Consider the following 16,755-nt stretch of genomic DNA (forward strand, 5'->3'; position numbering starts at 1 on the left):
TAAGAGGGAGAGTGTATTTGGTTTATGCAGCAAGGTTTTGCGAGTGGCTGGGCTGCAAGAGTTATCTCTGTCAGAAAAGATCAGGAGCTGGCTCAGTATCAGACACAGACAGTTCTAAGATCCACCTGCCACTGTCCAAGGCTGAGCCCATCGCTAGTGCTGATAGTGCCTCTGTGACAGCACTTTAAAGAAAGGGGAAGAAAGGCTGTGCAGCAGTGGGGGCAGAGAGGAGTGAGAAAATGTGATAGAAACAGCCCTGCAGGTGCCAAGATTGGTGAAGGAGGAAGGAGAAGAGGTGCCCCAGGTGCTGGAGCAGAAACTCCCCTGCAGCCTGCAGGGAAGGCTGTGGTGATGCAGGCTGTTTCCATGTAGCCCACAGAAGACTGCAGTGCAGGAGATGTCCACCAGCAGCCCTGGAAGACCCACACTGGAGCAGGCTGGTATGCCCTGGAGGAAGCTGCAGCCTGCAGAGAGAGTACCATATGGGATGAAGGTTTCTAACAGGAATTGTGGCCCATGGAGGACTCACTGCAGCAGTCCACTCCTGAAGGACTCATCTGCCAGAAAGGACCCACTCTGGAGCAGCTGTTGGACAATGGCACCCTTGGAAGGGCCCGTGTTGGAGAAGTTCATGTAGAGCTGCATTCTGTGGGAGAAAGTCCATGCCAGAGTAGGGGAAGGGCACCAGGAAGGAGTGGCAGAGATGATGTGTGATGAACTGACCACAACATCCATTCCTCATCCCCATGCACCACTTGGTGGGGAGCAGGTGGAAGAGCTGGGAGTGAAGTTGAGCCCAAGAAGGACGAAGTGGGGGAAAGTTTTTTGTTAGATTTATTTTTATTTCTCAGTGTCCTACTTTTACAATTAATTTGCAATAAATTACATTTATCTTCCCCAAGCTGAGTCTGTTTTGCCTGTAGCAGTAATTCTTGAGTGATCTCCTTGTCCTTATCTCAACCCAGGAGCTTTCATCTTATTTTCTCCCCTTACTGAGGAGATGGAGTGAGCACCTGGCAACCAGCCAAAGTTACAACCACAGGGAGAACTGAAGAAAGTCCTATCACTACTATTTTATGAGGAATACATAATAGTAGCACTTCAAGAAAAAAAAAAAAAGTACCTGTAAGGTAATCAAGGCATTCCAACAATTTCTTCTCCCTGGTAAAATCAAGTGCGAAAGTATCAAAAGTATCATTGAGATTAATTTCAGGAATTAGAACCTGGGAGGATGCAGTTGCCATGGAAACCCTGTAATGAAAAGAAAAATATCTTTTAGCACTCAAAACACAATGACTTTTTTATCAAGGTGGACTTGATCAATGTGGTTGTTATAGCTTCTCAAAAAACTTGATAAAAGCTTATATACGTATTTTAATTACATGTTTTAATTCAGGAACTTCTCCTGCCACTTTTATTTTTGACAGCAAGATCTCCAATATTTTTATTTTTTTTACTGAACTTAGGCCTATCATGCAGTATCAGATAAGATTTTAACAAAATATTGGCCAAATAACAAAATCCCTTGAATTCTTCTTTTTAATCACCCATGGAACCAAAGAAGAAAGAGCTCTGTAATTAGCTGTGTTTAAGCAATCCTGACAGATGCTGCATCTCTCCCAACCCTTGTTTTCCCAAGCAGCTTCTTGCTGCAGGCACACCTTGGCACTGCTGTCCCAAGGGCTTGGTGCAGTCCCCACAGCTCCTCAGCTGCTCAGCACAGCACACTGCTGCCAACTTCAAAAGGCACAGGAGGGAGATAAAACAAATAGATGTCAGCATGGTTTATTTTAAAAGGCTTTTCCCTAAAAAGCATGTGTGCATACTTATATTTCCTCCAAAATGGAAAAGTTTCCTCACCTACCTCATTTCAGGAGCTACATTTACATTTTCTCTGTCCAGATGTACTAATATAAAGAGATGAACTTTCACAAGAAAAATTGCATTTTCCAGTCCATCCAGCCTGGTTTCACCAAATGCATATTTCTGGAGAGCTGGACACTGGATGTGTTTACAGAAAGTTTGACTGGTTTAAGGAGAGAGATGACTAGACCTTATGCTATACAACAAATACTGGGCAAATGTTTCAGTTTGGAGATAAACAGACAATTATGCATGCAATCTATGTCTGTTATCTGTTATGAAATTTATGTCTGTTATATCATTTTTGACATGTCTGATCAAAATTTTTGATTGCTTCATTTTAAATTTTTCCCATATTATTCTTTTTCTGTAGACTGGACTGAAATGACTCCAGGACGAATGTTTACTAAGGAGCATTTTTTCATATATATTTTGTGTAGTAGTTTTGGAAAATACAATAAGTAAAGTCAAAACCAGAGCTGTACATCTCATTGTCTTCAGCATAGTTTTCAAAAGCTGAGCTGAGGAGGTTTCCTTGTCAATATTCTTGTTATACAGTTTTCAGCACTGTTTCTGCTGCAGCTGTGAATGTAGAACTCAGTTTAAAGTAGATCCTAGGACAGATATTTTTTAAAATTTTATTTTATACCAGCAGGTCTTTTTGGACTGTTTTAGGGGAAATGCAAAAGGTGCTCTGTATTTACACGTGTTACAGTCAGTTTTTGGTGAGATCAACAATTAAAAAATTTCAGACACCCTGCTGAACCATATTAGGTTCAGAGGATTGAATTTTGTCCTGTAATTCTGCCTACTGTTGACACTGTAAACACTGACACTGTACTTGATTGGAAAGGGTTTTTCTAGGATAAATGTATTTCATCCACTGCAAATAATGCACAACTTAATCATCAGAGTGAAAGTAATGACTCTGCTTGTGCAGTTACCTGTCGTGCTTACAACAGAAAATATTTTACTGCAATTACTTTGAAATGTGTGGATGAAGAAATTCAATGAGGATGATTTCAGGAGACTTCTTTAGCTGCTGGAGCTGAGAGCCCTAGTGAGACTGTTACATGAGCAATCTAAAAGCAAACAATGTTGCTCACCACAGGAGAACTAAGAGAGTTACTTGTGAGGAATAATTTATAATTCTATTTAGCCTCTTTTGCCATTTGCAATTTGTCTGCAAGCACTTGGTATCTTTTTTACCCTTGGTTTTATTCACTGCTTGGAATGATTCTCTGATTTTCAGGGTGTTCACAGACATTTCATTACAGACAACAATCTGTGATAGCCAAGAATTTTTTGATTGGGGACATATGTCAGCTTGTCTCATTACTGCTCTGCCAGTGTCTCTCCTGTGAAAGTATAAAGTATTGTATTTATGATGCAATTGTTCATGCTTACAAGTTCAAAATGGAGCTTCTCTGAATATTATGTGATAGTCAGTTAGGAAGCCCTGGGTCTCCACAAGTTTCTGTCCTACTGCTGTTTCTGCTGAACACTGAAAAAAAGGGCAGACCCCACCTTCAGCTTTTGATACCCATTATAGTTTTACTACTGGCTTCAGCTGGGATGCCACAATGTTGCTTGGTGACAGAATATAAACCACAGTCTGAGAGACAGCATATAACCCACTGCCTTGACTGGCCTTGTCTTTTTCAACTGATTTTCAGTTCTCTGAATCTGTAATGGGCAACCCAGTGTTGCTGGCTTATTTATAAATTGGTAATTTGCTGAAGACTTATGCAGCACACCAGAGTAAGGGAAAGACTTAAAAAAATGTGTAATAGAAGCAGGGAATTTCTTGTTTTGAATTTGGAGAAACTGGCTGGAAAATATGAAGAAATGTGAACCCTGAAATAAAAAAATAACTATTAAAAAAAAGATATTTAAAAAAAATTAAAACCCCCATACTTTTAATGTCTTTCTTTATTGTCCATATTCTCCTTTCTTTAAACTTAAATTAAAAAAAAAATTCCGATTGCTAAACAACTGATATTCCAGCAGAACATTTTTCATCAGAAAATCCTGCTGAAACTCAATGGGTATGTTTCAGCATTCACAGCATTGCACTGAAAACCAGAGCAAATTTTCTGATAGCATGGTCCTTGTCCTTGGGATCCTTCATACATCTGGCATGCTGAAGAGGAGGCAGGAGCCTGAAGGAATAGAAATTCCCTGCAGCCAGGAGCCCAACACAACAGCTGATGTAACTTCCAAACCTCCTGGACTGTTGAATCTCCATCTCCTCAAGATGCATGGTGCAGGTTCACAAATTTACAAGTTTCATTTTCTTGTAGCTTTTTATTTTGTGAAGAATATGAATCCATTAAGATCAGTTTCTTCTAATGAATGCACTGATTGCCTGATTTCTTTCTCAATCTCAGAATTTTTCATGAAGTAGGAATTTCAGCCATAAACCCATTTTTAAGTGTATTTAACATCAGACATCTGCTTGGCAATCATTCTAACTCTTTCACTTGTGCATGCTGTTCTTGTTGTAACTTAATTTGCACCCTTTTTTGACTGCTCCTCTTCTCAAAGGAATGTTTAGATTTAGGACTACAGTAAGGTTCTTCCCAATCTGGTATAGCACAAAGTAGAATTTTGGGGGAATATGTCAACAACCCCCCTGCCTTTGACCACGTCTCTGATGTGACAAGACAATACAGCAACTATGGCAACCCATCTGCCTTAGAGTGAGGTTTTCCTTTTCACTGAGAGGAACATCTCCCTTACCTTTCAGTGATATTTTTGGCAGTCTGCAGGAAGCGAGCGTGGTCATTCTCCTTCAGTGACTGCTCTGCCTGAGAGATGAGGGATGTCGAGCGCTCAATGCACTGCTTGCAGTTTGCAATCTGCTGAGCCAGTTTTCTCAGCCTCACCACCTTGAGTGGAAACACAGGAAAGCAGTCATGTCTCTGAGGTCACAAGTCATGGTTGGGTTTGCAATTCAGAGGTAAAGCTGGGCAAAGGAGGAGTTAAGATAAATGGCTTTGGTGACAAGCTTTGTGGTGAACTCCATCTAGCCATGTAACATTTTAATAAGGGACAGGAACAGCCTTTCTGCCTGAATATTTTCCACATGGAAAACAACAGGGGAGAGCCAAAACAAGCACAGCTGGCCTATTTTCCAGCAGAAGGAACGTCATTTCCTGGTAATTTCTGCTTACATGATAACTAAGGTCTATTTAGATAACCATTTCCCAGAAATGATGAGATCTGTGTTAAAAGCTACTTATAGATTAACTGGATTTTTTCTATTGAGTTTCATAAAAAGAAGAAAACTGAAAACAAAAGTTAACAGAAAAAGACTGTTCAATTCTGTTAACAATACATGCCTGACCTCATTATGTGCTTTAAGTAAAAGAGGGTGTTTTCTTGTTGGATATTTTTAACTGGACAAAAGCACGTAGTGCTGGAGAGCTGATTATTATTACTGCAAACATATGTGCTGGAGATAAACACAGAAGATGTGACTGCAATCATTAGCATAAAGGTTAGGGAAGGGTACAGTCCTCCATTTAAAGACAATGTTGGCTAACAAAACTTTCAGGAACTACAATAGTTCCTGAAAGGTCTGGGAGTCCTTCCCTTTGTTATCACATCAGGATCATAGTTTGAACAGGAGTAAGAAAAAGGAAGGAAATTAAATAACTCTGGAGTTCAGACAGGCCCATTAAGACCCAGTTACATGCAAAATGAGGGAACTAGCAACCAAATGGGTTGGCAGAAATGTCCAAATTTAAAATCAAGATAACTTTCCCAATCTCAGGAATTAGGGCACAGGCTATGAAGTTGCTGCTTTGACTTTCAGAAATATTTGTATCCTAAGCAGTGATGAGGGTATCTTAGTCCAGCTATCTGACAACAGAAACAAGTAGGAAAATAAACATTTAAAAAAAAACTTTCCAGCAAAAGATACTGGCCAAATGATTTGTGTTGTGTGATATTTGTATGTCTTTAAAGATAAAGAAGAAAATGCAGGGAATGCACAGATTTTGGTAATGCTAATGATTTGATCAGCTTCTAGGATGAACTAATGCCACAAAGTTTCCTGTAACTGTGCATTTGCAGAGTTCACAATTCAGTCTACACCAGCCTAACCAGGGAAAGGTTCCCAGCAGTGTTAAGAAGTTCATCTCTTTATTTATTAATTAATTAACAAGCAAACAGTGAACTGAAGTAAATTTTAACTTATGAGTTTTCTGCAGTAGAAGGCATGTCATGACTGGAGATGTCTATATATGAGCTATATTTTTCACTTGATTGATTCTTTCTTTTATCTTCAAGAAGAGGAAGATGATAAATTGAAAAAGGAAGAATCTCATCTCACTCAGTCTCCACCCACTTCTGCAATGGTAGGAATGACATCTGCCCAAGGATTATCTTACCTAGTTGATATTTGCTTCTTCCCTGTTACATGTTCTGTGGGATTTTGTAGGGTTTGGGTGATAGGTGAGATTAAGTGTGGAGCTGCTTAAGTGGGTGTTCAGACTTGTGTGTAACTGAAGCTGCAGCCTTGCAGGCACAGCTAGAGCTTAGTATGTGTTTCCAGCTCTGTAGCCACACCTACAGTCCTACAGAGAAATTTGCCATGCGCTCCCTTCCAGAAAGACTCTTGGCCATAGGCCCTCTCAAAGGAAGATACATTGGGCAGAACTTCCTGTGGCTTTTCACATGGGTCTCTTGAGACCTTGAAGTCTTTAATATATATAACATTTGAGTCAAAGCATTCCAGACCTTGACTGGACCTCCACTGATGTAACTTTCAGCTCAACAAAATAGAACAAAGAATGGGCACAAATTCTGATAACAGCTCTATTCAAACAAATTTGGCATCAATTGTGTTACAAATCTTCCATGCTAATGGAAATTAGAATAAGTTTTGCAAGCAACAGAGTTTTTAAAAGCTATGTGTATATTGCACAAATCCAGATGAATGGTAGGTTTCTACTTCATTGGTAGCACACCTGGTCTCTCTGCATAGAGAAAAGGAGTTGAAACAAAAATGAAGGCCATCTATTTTATTTGAAGGGAATTATATTTTGTTAACAGCATGAGGAAATTCAGGTTTTTCACATAGTGTACAGGACCTGTGGTTTCAAACGTGTTTAAGTTAGCCCTTGCCTACAGAGTTTTCATTTCAAGTTAATTGGAATATCTTGACATCCTCATGAACCATTTAACCTGCTCTTGACTTCATTCTTTTCCCGAGCTTTTCCCACACAAGAAGAATGAATATCTGACTTAGTTACTTTAGGAGTTAAACAGTAAATACCTTGCACCTAGAAAATAAAAACATTAATTAAACTCTAATGCATTTCTGAGTTTACAGTTAGCTAGAAAAATATGTTGAAACTTGAGTATCAGAGATTTTTCCTGCTCAATGTGTTTGCTACTAATAATCACGGAACTTTGGGAATTAGAAATGTACACCGAATTTAATTTCTTTCACACTTTTGAATATCTTTTTTTGTAAATAAGTTAAGATTTCATAACCTCATGAATGACAATGACTGGAACAAAATATTAGTGTGATAGTATTTGAATAAAAAGATAAAATACCTAGAAAAAAAAAAAGAAGATAGTTGTGAGACATGATTCTATATGCTGTGACATTTTGTGAAAGTTAACACTATGGGGGAAATACTGTCAGGCACATAACAGAGTGAAGGAAACATTAAGGGGATATAGTCATTTACCAAGTATGACAAAATTTCTGGTTTTATCCTTAAAATCCATAATCACCTGTAGTAAGAGAAATAGCCAATAAACAGTTGAGGTCTGGAGTACTAGTCTTCAAGGATTTAATTCTTTACATGAAAGTATCAGTCAGTAGCCAAGAACTACATAAGGACTTTTACAGATTTCTACCAATAATATCTGCAGTCAAGCTGCAGTCAAAAGGAAACAGTGTTGACCTACTTGTGATCTAAAGAAGAAAAGTTTTTACCTTTCCTTCTTTGATTTTGGTTCCAATTATTTGCCGTCTTTGCTGGATTATTTCAATGAGTTGGTCACATTCTTCCATCAGCTTGGTTTCTTGGCGGGATGCATTTACCTACAAAGCAAAACCTTATGATAAGCAAAACTTCCTTTTTTTTTACATTTTCCTTTTCCACCTTCAAATTTAAAAACCGCATTTTCTAAATTATTTGGTTTGGCATTTTTTTTCTCCTTTCTGTGTATAATCTGCTTTATTTTCAGTCCCCTCTTTTGGATTTTGCGAAGTACTGAATTGAGTACTGCATGAGTACTGCAATTGTTTGCAGGAGGCAGGACTTGCAAATAAATAATCAGGTGTTTCTAAATCAAGTGAGGCAAGTCTGGTTTGGTGAGTACTGAGTGGTGTCAGCTCTAACACACACCAGTGAGAAGCGGGGTCTCTTTAGGAGGTGTCTCACACATCATGGTCTGCAGCCATGCAAAGCACTGCAGTGAACACCAGCGTGTTCAAGGGCACAAATACTGGATCAGAGAGTCCACCTGGTGCAGCATCTCCTCTCACTGCTGCTGCTGCCAGCATCTGTCAGCAAAGAATGCCAGGAGGAAAGAAGTCCCAACACATATGATGACTCCCACAAGTGCTTTCTCATCCTCCAACCATTTGTATCTTGGTCCTCTTGAAGAAGAAGAATTATAAACATAATTTATATATCATTACTAGTTTTCAGCCAAATTAAATAAGATGGATTTATTTAGTTTCTCCTTCAAATCCTGGAAACCTTAGGAATCTGCATCATTCTACAGAAATGAGCATCACAGCTTAACTCACATTGAAGTGAACAACTGGGTCCTTTTAGGAGGATTTAAAAGTATCTCCTTCCAGCTGCATTTAATGATCCAAAGTCCTTTCACTGGAAAGGGCAGTGAACCACTGATACCATATATATCCACAAATTGGTTCCTTAGAGATTCAAACGATCAAAGATCCACGTGACAATATCAAGACATGTGTTGACTGTCTTAATTATTCCTGCTTTACCTCAGCAACAAATCGGACAAAATAATAATGTGCTCATGTAGTTTTCTAGAGTATAAATATATGAGAAAATGAAATCTTTTTAGTCCAAAACCCCTCACAAATATTAGCTTTCTGTAGAAAGTGCTGACTTTTGTTACAAAAAAAAAGAGAGAGAAAAAAAAAGAGAAGAAAACTTGGATTAGAAAAGTTTGGGTTCTCAGATGAATATGTTCTGTTTCTGAAGGAGATTGATTTTTTCAGTGACAAGTCAACATTCTGTATACAACCACAAGAACCAGAAGAAAATACTTCCCCATCCAGCAGTTGCATGTTTATCTTACATATATGTGTAAACACTCAGAAAAAGAGGTAAAAAGTTCTAATCATGTCTAGAATAAAAAAAAAAAAAGGACATTTCAGAGTTCTGTTTCCATTTGCACTTTGCTAAAAGAGGGTAAGAAGGTAAAGCAGCTTTCAGCCCTGGCTAATTGCCTCCACAGCCATGTCACCTTCCCACTGGGATAATGAGTCAGTGGTGAACAGCAACAGGGATTACTTTCAGGTGACAAGTAACTATATTGCACCCCTTGATTGTTCCTTCAGTCTGATGAGCCCATGATTCTGCATCAGTATTCTTTTCTTTCCTTCCAACAGTGTCTAAACATGCATTTTCCTGTAAGCACATTACAGAGCTCATTAAGCTTAAGCAAATGCTAAATTTGGACCAGAACCAATTTTACAAATAACCTTCTTATGTGAAATATACAGTATCCTCCAGGCAAAGAGAGGACTTGTTTATAAAGACCTGTTTCATCAAGGTTTTGGATTATCTTTCTGAAATCTTCATAAAGTTAAAGTTTGTTTACACATTTTAGAGGCTTAATTATTAATTAAGACATCAAGATTATAAAGAAAGAATACATTTGTTTTTGGAAGGGGTCAGATGTGACTGCAAGTGCTGGTGAAGATGTAGAAGGTATTCCTATTATGCTGGTTTAGGTGCCCATGGTTCTCCTTATATTTGCTGTTTGCTCTGCCTGGCTTCTCACCACAGTCCATGAGGAAAGACAGCATGAAGCAGCCCACCCAAAGCCTCTGGCAGTGCCAGTGTCTCTCCACTGATAACCTAGAAAAGTTAGTCAATGTGCACTGTCCCTCCTATTCCCTTTGTTCCTGCTGTCCCAGTACCTCAGCTGCATCACACATCTTGCTTTGGCATGAAACTCTGCAGAGCTGCTAAAACAAGCTGTACCATGCACTGGTTTCCCAGTCCTGACTTCAGGCTCACTACTGCATTGAAATTCCACTGAAGATCAGGGAAGCCTACACAGGCTCAGCCCGGGCAGGGATCACATCCACTGCATGTGGGCACAGCTCCTGTGTCAATAGCAAGGTCAGCCCATGCCACAGCCAAATTCAGCACTTAATTACAGGAACACTCCTGGCACCTCATTATGGTAACACTTGATGGGATTTTTGAGTAGCTTCCACTCAAAGTGTTACTTCTAGCACCACTTACATGACCGATTTGCTTTGTCAAGAAGATCTAATTAATTTTTGGGATAACTGTCATGAAACATAAAGTTACAGGAAGGCTAAGTCAACATTGTTTCATTTAATACTCTGGTTGATTTGAATAATAATGTATTAATTGGATCTTAACTTAAAAGGTCTAGACTAAGAAAAACAAAATGCTTGGAAAAAATCTCTGGATTTCTTAATGCACTGAGTGCAGACTTCTCTTTTTCTTTGAAATCTTAAAAGTATACTCTTTTTAAACACCATTTGAAGACATTTCCAACTTTATAGCTTGGACAAGCTTGTTAAAAATGAAAGTAATATTCTAAAATTATACGATATGTCTGAGCTTTATATGAAAAAAATCCCTCAACATTTAATCTAGGGGCTTTTCTTAAGCTGAAATACTCCTTAATCATATTTTCAGCCCCCAAAGCCTCTGATTCAATAATAACTTTATAATTGAGCACATGCCTAATTTTAAGTGCACTACATTAGCTGTGGCCCTAAAGGGACTATTTGTGAGATTACCATTAAATAGTATTTACTTGTGTGTTCCTGAGGAGTCATGTGTCAGACCAAAGAGCCACAGGCAGGGACCAGGGCTCCACTGTACAGGTGCTACAAAAACAACAGAATGAGGCTTTTCCTTCTGCTTGAGCCCTTTGACAAACAGCGACCTTGACAACAACTTCCAGCTGGGCTGGCTAAGGAATGTGAGTTCTGTCTGGTGAAAATATTTGAGGTTTTACATTCTACATTTTTTCCACATTAAAAAACAAGCCCTCTTTCCAAGGAGTTTGTTAAAAGAGACTGATAGCTGCCTTATAAAGTCTGGTGACTGTGTCACACACTTTGTGAAAGTCTCCAAATCATAGAGAGAGCTGACTTCAGTCTGGGCTCCCTCCACCCAAGATGAAGGTTGATTCTTTAATCTGAGGTATCTGTTGTCTGAGACTTTATGCTAGACTTGGTGACACCTTTCTATGGAAAAATTCACTATTAATACAATTAGTTTTGGCATCAACCGGTTTCTTAAACATCCATGTCCAGAAATACTTTGAACCTAAAACTTTCTGGTTTATTGGTATCATTTTTATAAATTTCTTTTCCATGCCAGTTAAAATTGACTAGGAGGCCTTATGATTTAGCAAGAACTATGACATCTAAAAAGAAGAAGAAGGACAGATTCTAGTTGTCCTGATTTTGTGGGGAATTTATTCCCATTTCTGTAACACACACAGACCTCAAATACTTTACTGAAATAACCCAACAACCTTACAAATTTCAGGTTTCTTTCCAGGTTTTCCAGACATAGGGATAGGGACTGTGGCCCTTTGCCTCAGGAAGTAGGTGTAGTTAAAAAAAGAAGAGAAATGGGGGTTCCTCAGATGTCTGTCAGGGAGCTGGAAACAAGCAGCCCTCCCAGCCCAAAGGGGAGAGCAGGCCAGCTGTTCCCAGCTCCACAAGCTGAGAACTGATTTGGAAAGTGTTCTGCTCTCTGTGGAGGCTTCCCAGGCTTCATCTTCAGAGACCTGAGTTAAATTGCAGCTTAGCTCATCAGAAAATGAATGTGGTGGTTTCAAAGTCCCCAGCAGATGTTTGGGAAATCACAAAACTACAGAATGGTTAGAGATTTGAGGTTACAGTGGAGCTTCTATGGTTAATTTGAAGGCAAACAGAATCAGAGGGCTGGATTCATACCCATGAAAACCTCCTCAACTAATATACTAAAGCAAAGGATATTTTTGGTGTCTCACAAGAATTTTCCTTGCAATAGCAAAACTCTTCCTCTGAGATTCCTTATAAGTGAGGCAATTCTCCCCACAAGTTGAAATCTTCATGTGTCTTTTTGGCAAACAATCTCTAAATGACAAGCAAAATAAGACATCTTAAATTAGAGGGGGTCTGCTTTTTAGGGCTATGCTCTCCATGATAAATTCATCAAAACCAGAGCAATTTTTATTTCCTAGTCATCAGTTGATTATGCAAAATGGAAGAAAGTATTTTGTAGAAAGAGTCTGATCTTTGAAAATTGAGATATGAATTTGAGTTTCAGCGTCACGATTTAAAAATTATTTCAATTTCTTAAAAAATAAATTCTTTGCAACTGTGGCTGTACGGGTAAAGAAGAGGTATGAATTTTTCTTTATGTGTTTGAGTTGATAGTTATAGAATGACTATATACTATGGCTATAGAATGACTATATACTCACAATAATTACTGTATACTCAAAAGAAGACAAAAATATCAGAAAAGTAAATGGAATGATTCCACTCAAAACCTGTTGCATCATTGCCACATACTTCACTTTAGATTTGAGCCTCAATTTCTTCTTGCACCAAACCCAGAAAGTGAGATTAAAAAAACCTAAAATTTTTACATATAATGGCCAATACCTATTTACTCTAGGAAAACTTTCTTCATTGCCATGGAGATGTGGAACACATTTGCTTGGATTAGTGTCCCTAGATGAATTAAAGGATTATACTCTCTTAAAGAGAGAGGCCTGTTTATTTTACTCCATGTTGTAAAGTAAGTAACTTTTTTTTCATAGAGCCAGAATACATTGAAGTATTATTTTCACATCATCCATATGTAATTTATTTATTTAATGGAGAAGGATAATCATTAACGAACATTTATGAAAAATTTTCTTCCCTTTCTTTTTATGGGCATGAGAGTCATACATTCAAACTTCCTTTATTTCATGTTTGATGTTATGGGTTGTTCAATTTAGTCCTCTACAGAGCAGAAGCAGAACTCTTGGAAAATAACTTTTTCAGGTTTTCCCTAGTCTAAACATAAATCTGATTTTATCTGTGATGACAAACCATGCCTTTGGAAATATGTGATATTAATCAGCTTGCCATCTGAGTATAAATTTTTTAGTTTGAAATGGTGCAAAAAAAAAAAAAAGGTCATCTTCCATTTCAAGTGTGCCAGAGGCTTTGTTTTTGTTTGCATTCCACATCTATCTCTAACCAGGAGACCTGTGTTTGTGTTTAGAGGCAGTCTCAGATCAGGTTAAACAAAGGTCAGTGCAAAAATATTCCATCTTACTCTGGCTACGTAGGAATTCTGTGAATGAAGGATCGATTAGGCCAGGAGAGCTAAACCACTTTGGGTCCAGCAGATAAGACTATCTGCCCCAATCCTGACTAAAAGTAAACCTTTCTTAGAAGACTGAAGTACACATTTTACTTACTAAAATATTGTTTAGAAGTTTTTTGTCCCACTGTACTTTGAAGCACATTGGTGAAAACCTAACCAGCAAGACACCTAGAAGTCCTCTAGTGACATTTACAGTCTCATCCTAAAACAAAAAAACCCCAGAATTTCATGGGGAAAAAAATATTTATAAGAATCTGATTATTTTCACTCTTTTTTTACACTTTCTGTTAGACCTCTCTTTAAACCTAAATAATGAAAATACTTTTTAATTGAACAATATTTAATTATTTATTTGTTTTAGGTTTTCCTGCTGACATTAAGCCTTTGTTCCATACTGAGCATAATATTCCTCTTCATGTGTTTTATGTGGGATAGAAAAACAAAAACTATCAAATAATCACTGAAGTTCAAAGGACTGCCCATCCTTTCATTATGTTGAAACCAGTGCACTTGTAAATAATAGTTCAATACTTTAACTGTCATCCAGGACCCAGGGTCTTTAGCCCAGTGTTTAACATGCCCACAAGAGGACCAGTGCCTGTGGCCTCCCTGCATCTCTAGTTGCTCTTTAGCTGTTTATGTTAGGCAGGAAAAGGAGGAATTTAAGAGTATTTTGTTCCCATAATGATAAATGACTCAGAGATAGAAGGTTCCATAAATTGACAACATTTTGACTGAAAAGTTACAGTCTCTGATAGCAGGCACAAAATATTACCTGCTGCATTAATTTGCCAGCTAATAGTGAACTAAGGTCCATTTACTAGTCTAAGGTCAAAGTCTTGCAAGAATATCAGTCTATCAAAAATCTGAACATCTGGATATGAGAGAAAGGGAGAGGTGCAGCAAATCAGGACTGGCCACCTCGGCAAGCAGTGAAAAACTCTGCTATTAGTTTATATACAATCTGTGTGACCTCTTACCATAACTACAACTACAATTTACAGAAGGTACAAAACAGTTGTAGGTGTAATAACATATTCCAGCTTGTGCTTAATCTGTACATAAAATGTATGCATAAATTCTGCAGTTCCATATTTGCATAGGACCAATTCTACATTTAATTAGTAATTTTTGAAAAAAATTTAATAATTCTTTAGGGAAATAGTATTTGACTACTAGGCTACAGCTTACTAGGCATGCAACTTAGGACATCCTTGAATGAATATTCTGTATCACCATATGCTATGCAGTGTTTTGTCAGTTTTTATTTCTGAAGTTTCTCTTTTCTGGTGCTACATAAATTTAAGACACTGACTAAACTTACCTGAGATTTCCATTGAATGAAATCAAATTTTATGAGAGTGGAATTAAAAGTAAAATGAAAGTAATTAGAAGTCAAAATAGATTATGCCACATACTTAATCAAAATAATGTTAATAGAGAAAGTCTCTTGTACCTTCTCTCATTAGAAACTGTCTTGGAAAAAACAAATGCTGTAAACTCCATCTTAAGATTTTATGCATATGATCAGGTTTGCTCTTAGTATCTTACTGAGAGTGAGAACTCCTAATTTCCTTCAAATAATATTTTTCTGTCTATTTCAGAAAATCAAAAAATACCATTTACTTTTAGCACTTAAATATAGCCAATAAATGTAGCTGCTGAACAAACATCTTCACAAAAGTGAAAGATAGAGGGGCAGAGGAATAAACAAATTTCTGTGGAGTTCCTTTCCAAATTATCACACATATTCCACAGTGATGGTAAACACTTACCTAACCCATTGCTCCTTTCCTAGGAAAAAAATCCCCAGCAAAGTAGATTCCTTATTCCAAAGCCTTAGTATTACTCTGAAGGCCATTTACTGCAGTTCAGACACGGGGATTTACATACAGGCTTTCTAACTAAATTTTCCTATTGAGAACCTCTCAGTTTACTTGAGTTTTGACAAAAATAATCCCAAATCTCAAGGAGTGAGTACCATGAAAATTTGTGAAAACAGAGTACTCACTGTTTTTTATAGTGACAGACAAAGCCTCTTTATTTTTCAAGGGTCCTTTGAGAATTGTATTGACAGCTGAGTTTTGATTTTACTGTCTCTCAAGGAACAGAAATGCCATGCAAAAATTGATGGAGACATTTTGTTGCAAAATTTGAAGGAGCTATCTTGTCACTGAAGTCTTACTAGAAACTCAACATTCCATTATTATTAAATTTTCCTGTTTGGATAATTTCTTTTTTATCAGCCATGCAATAAAATAGCAACAGCAGGATTTTTAGGTGCTGCCATCTTCTCTTCATTGGTTTTGCACTACTGCTTTACACTGATATGTAAAATGTATGTGATAAGTGTGAGTGCTGAGTATCTGTGCCAGTGAAATAAAGGTTCTTTCATTGAACTACTTTTTATTCATGTGATTATATAACATGACTATAAAAAACACCATTTGACACTCACAAACCCAGTTTTTTACTGGGAACTTTACACTGAGATTTTGCCTGCAGCAGATCTTTAGAAGTGAGCTGGAAATGGAGCATTTCTATTACATACAAAGAGAAAAGGATGCAGCACTTAGAGGGTTACACAACCAGAGGAAAACGCCTCCTCTTTATGCAACCCAAAATTATTTTACAGTGTTGTCCAGAATCTGCTTCCTATGACGTTTGGTGAATTCAAAACAAAACAAAACAAGCAGAAAGACTGAGATACAGATGCAAGCAAAACCTATTTCCTTTCTCCTCCCTCCTAGATAATTGCTCCAATTTCTCCTCCAGCTGAGTTCAGATTATGTTTCTGTCTAACAGATGAGAAGCTTTATGGTATTCACGATATAACAGACATTTAATCATGCATTTCCTAAAAGAGATGAGAAAAAAAATTCCAAAAACAAAACTCAAATTGCTTAGAAACAAAGTAACTGGCATAAGAGTCTCATGCCCAAATTTGTGCCTTATGTCAATGAATGCCACTGTCTAAAAGTTTTCTGCAGAAACCTCACACAGTCGCAGAGTGGAAATTATGACAAAGAAGCGAACTTTCTGTGTCACAGCACCTTGTCAGTCAGAGAAACACCGACAGCATTATATCCTCCCCTGATTCAGCTAAGAAGGGGCTAAATCCTGAGCAGAGGCCGAGCCAGGAGAGCAGGATGCAGCCCCCATCACCTGGCACGTGGTGGGTGTGCTGGGGAGGGTGGCAGGGCTGCAGTGCTCACAGGCAGGGCCACACAGTGCTAAGGGACACCCTGACCAAGGGACACCTGGAGGGGGCTGGGGTGGCCACAGGGGT

General features: G+C 38.0%; 1 protein-coding gene across 1 annotated transcript in view; it reads right to left on the reverse strand.

Moving 5' to 3' along the window:
- MID1 (midline 1) overlaps positions 1 to 16,755 on the reverse strand; it is a 237,114-nt gene that overhangs the window by 22,760 nt on the left and 197,599 nt on the right. The window contains exons 4-6 of the mRNA XM_059493366.1: positions 7,823 to 7,930; positions 4,606 to 4,754; positions 1,124 to 1,251 (exon numbers count right to left, since the gene is read on the reverse strand). Of these exons, the coding sequence (XP_059349349.1) occupies positions 1,124 to 1,251; positions 4,606 to 4,754; positions 7,823 to 7,930 (385 nt within the window). The remainder of the gene's footprint in view (positions 1 to 1,123; positions 1,252 to 4,605; positions 4,755 to 7,822; positions 7,931 to 16,755) is intronic.

Source organism: Ammospiza nelsoni, chromosome 2 (assembly GCF_027579445.1).
Source record: "Ammospiza nelsoni isolate bAmmNel1 chromosome 2, bAmmNel1.pri, whole genome shotgun sequence".
Taxonomy (NCBI): domain Eukaryota; kingdom Metazoa; phylum Chordata; class Aves; order Passeriformes; family Passerellidae; genus Ammospiza; species Ammospiza nelsoni.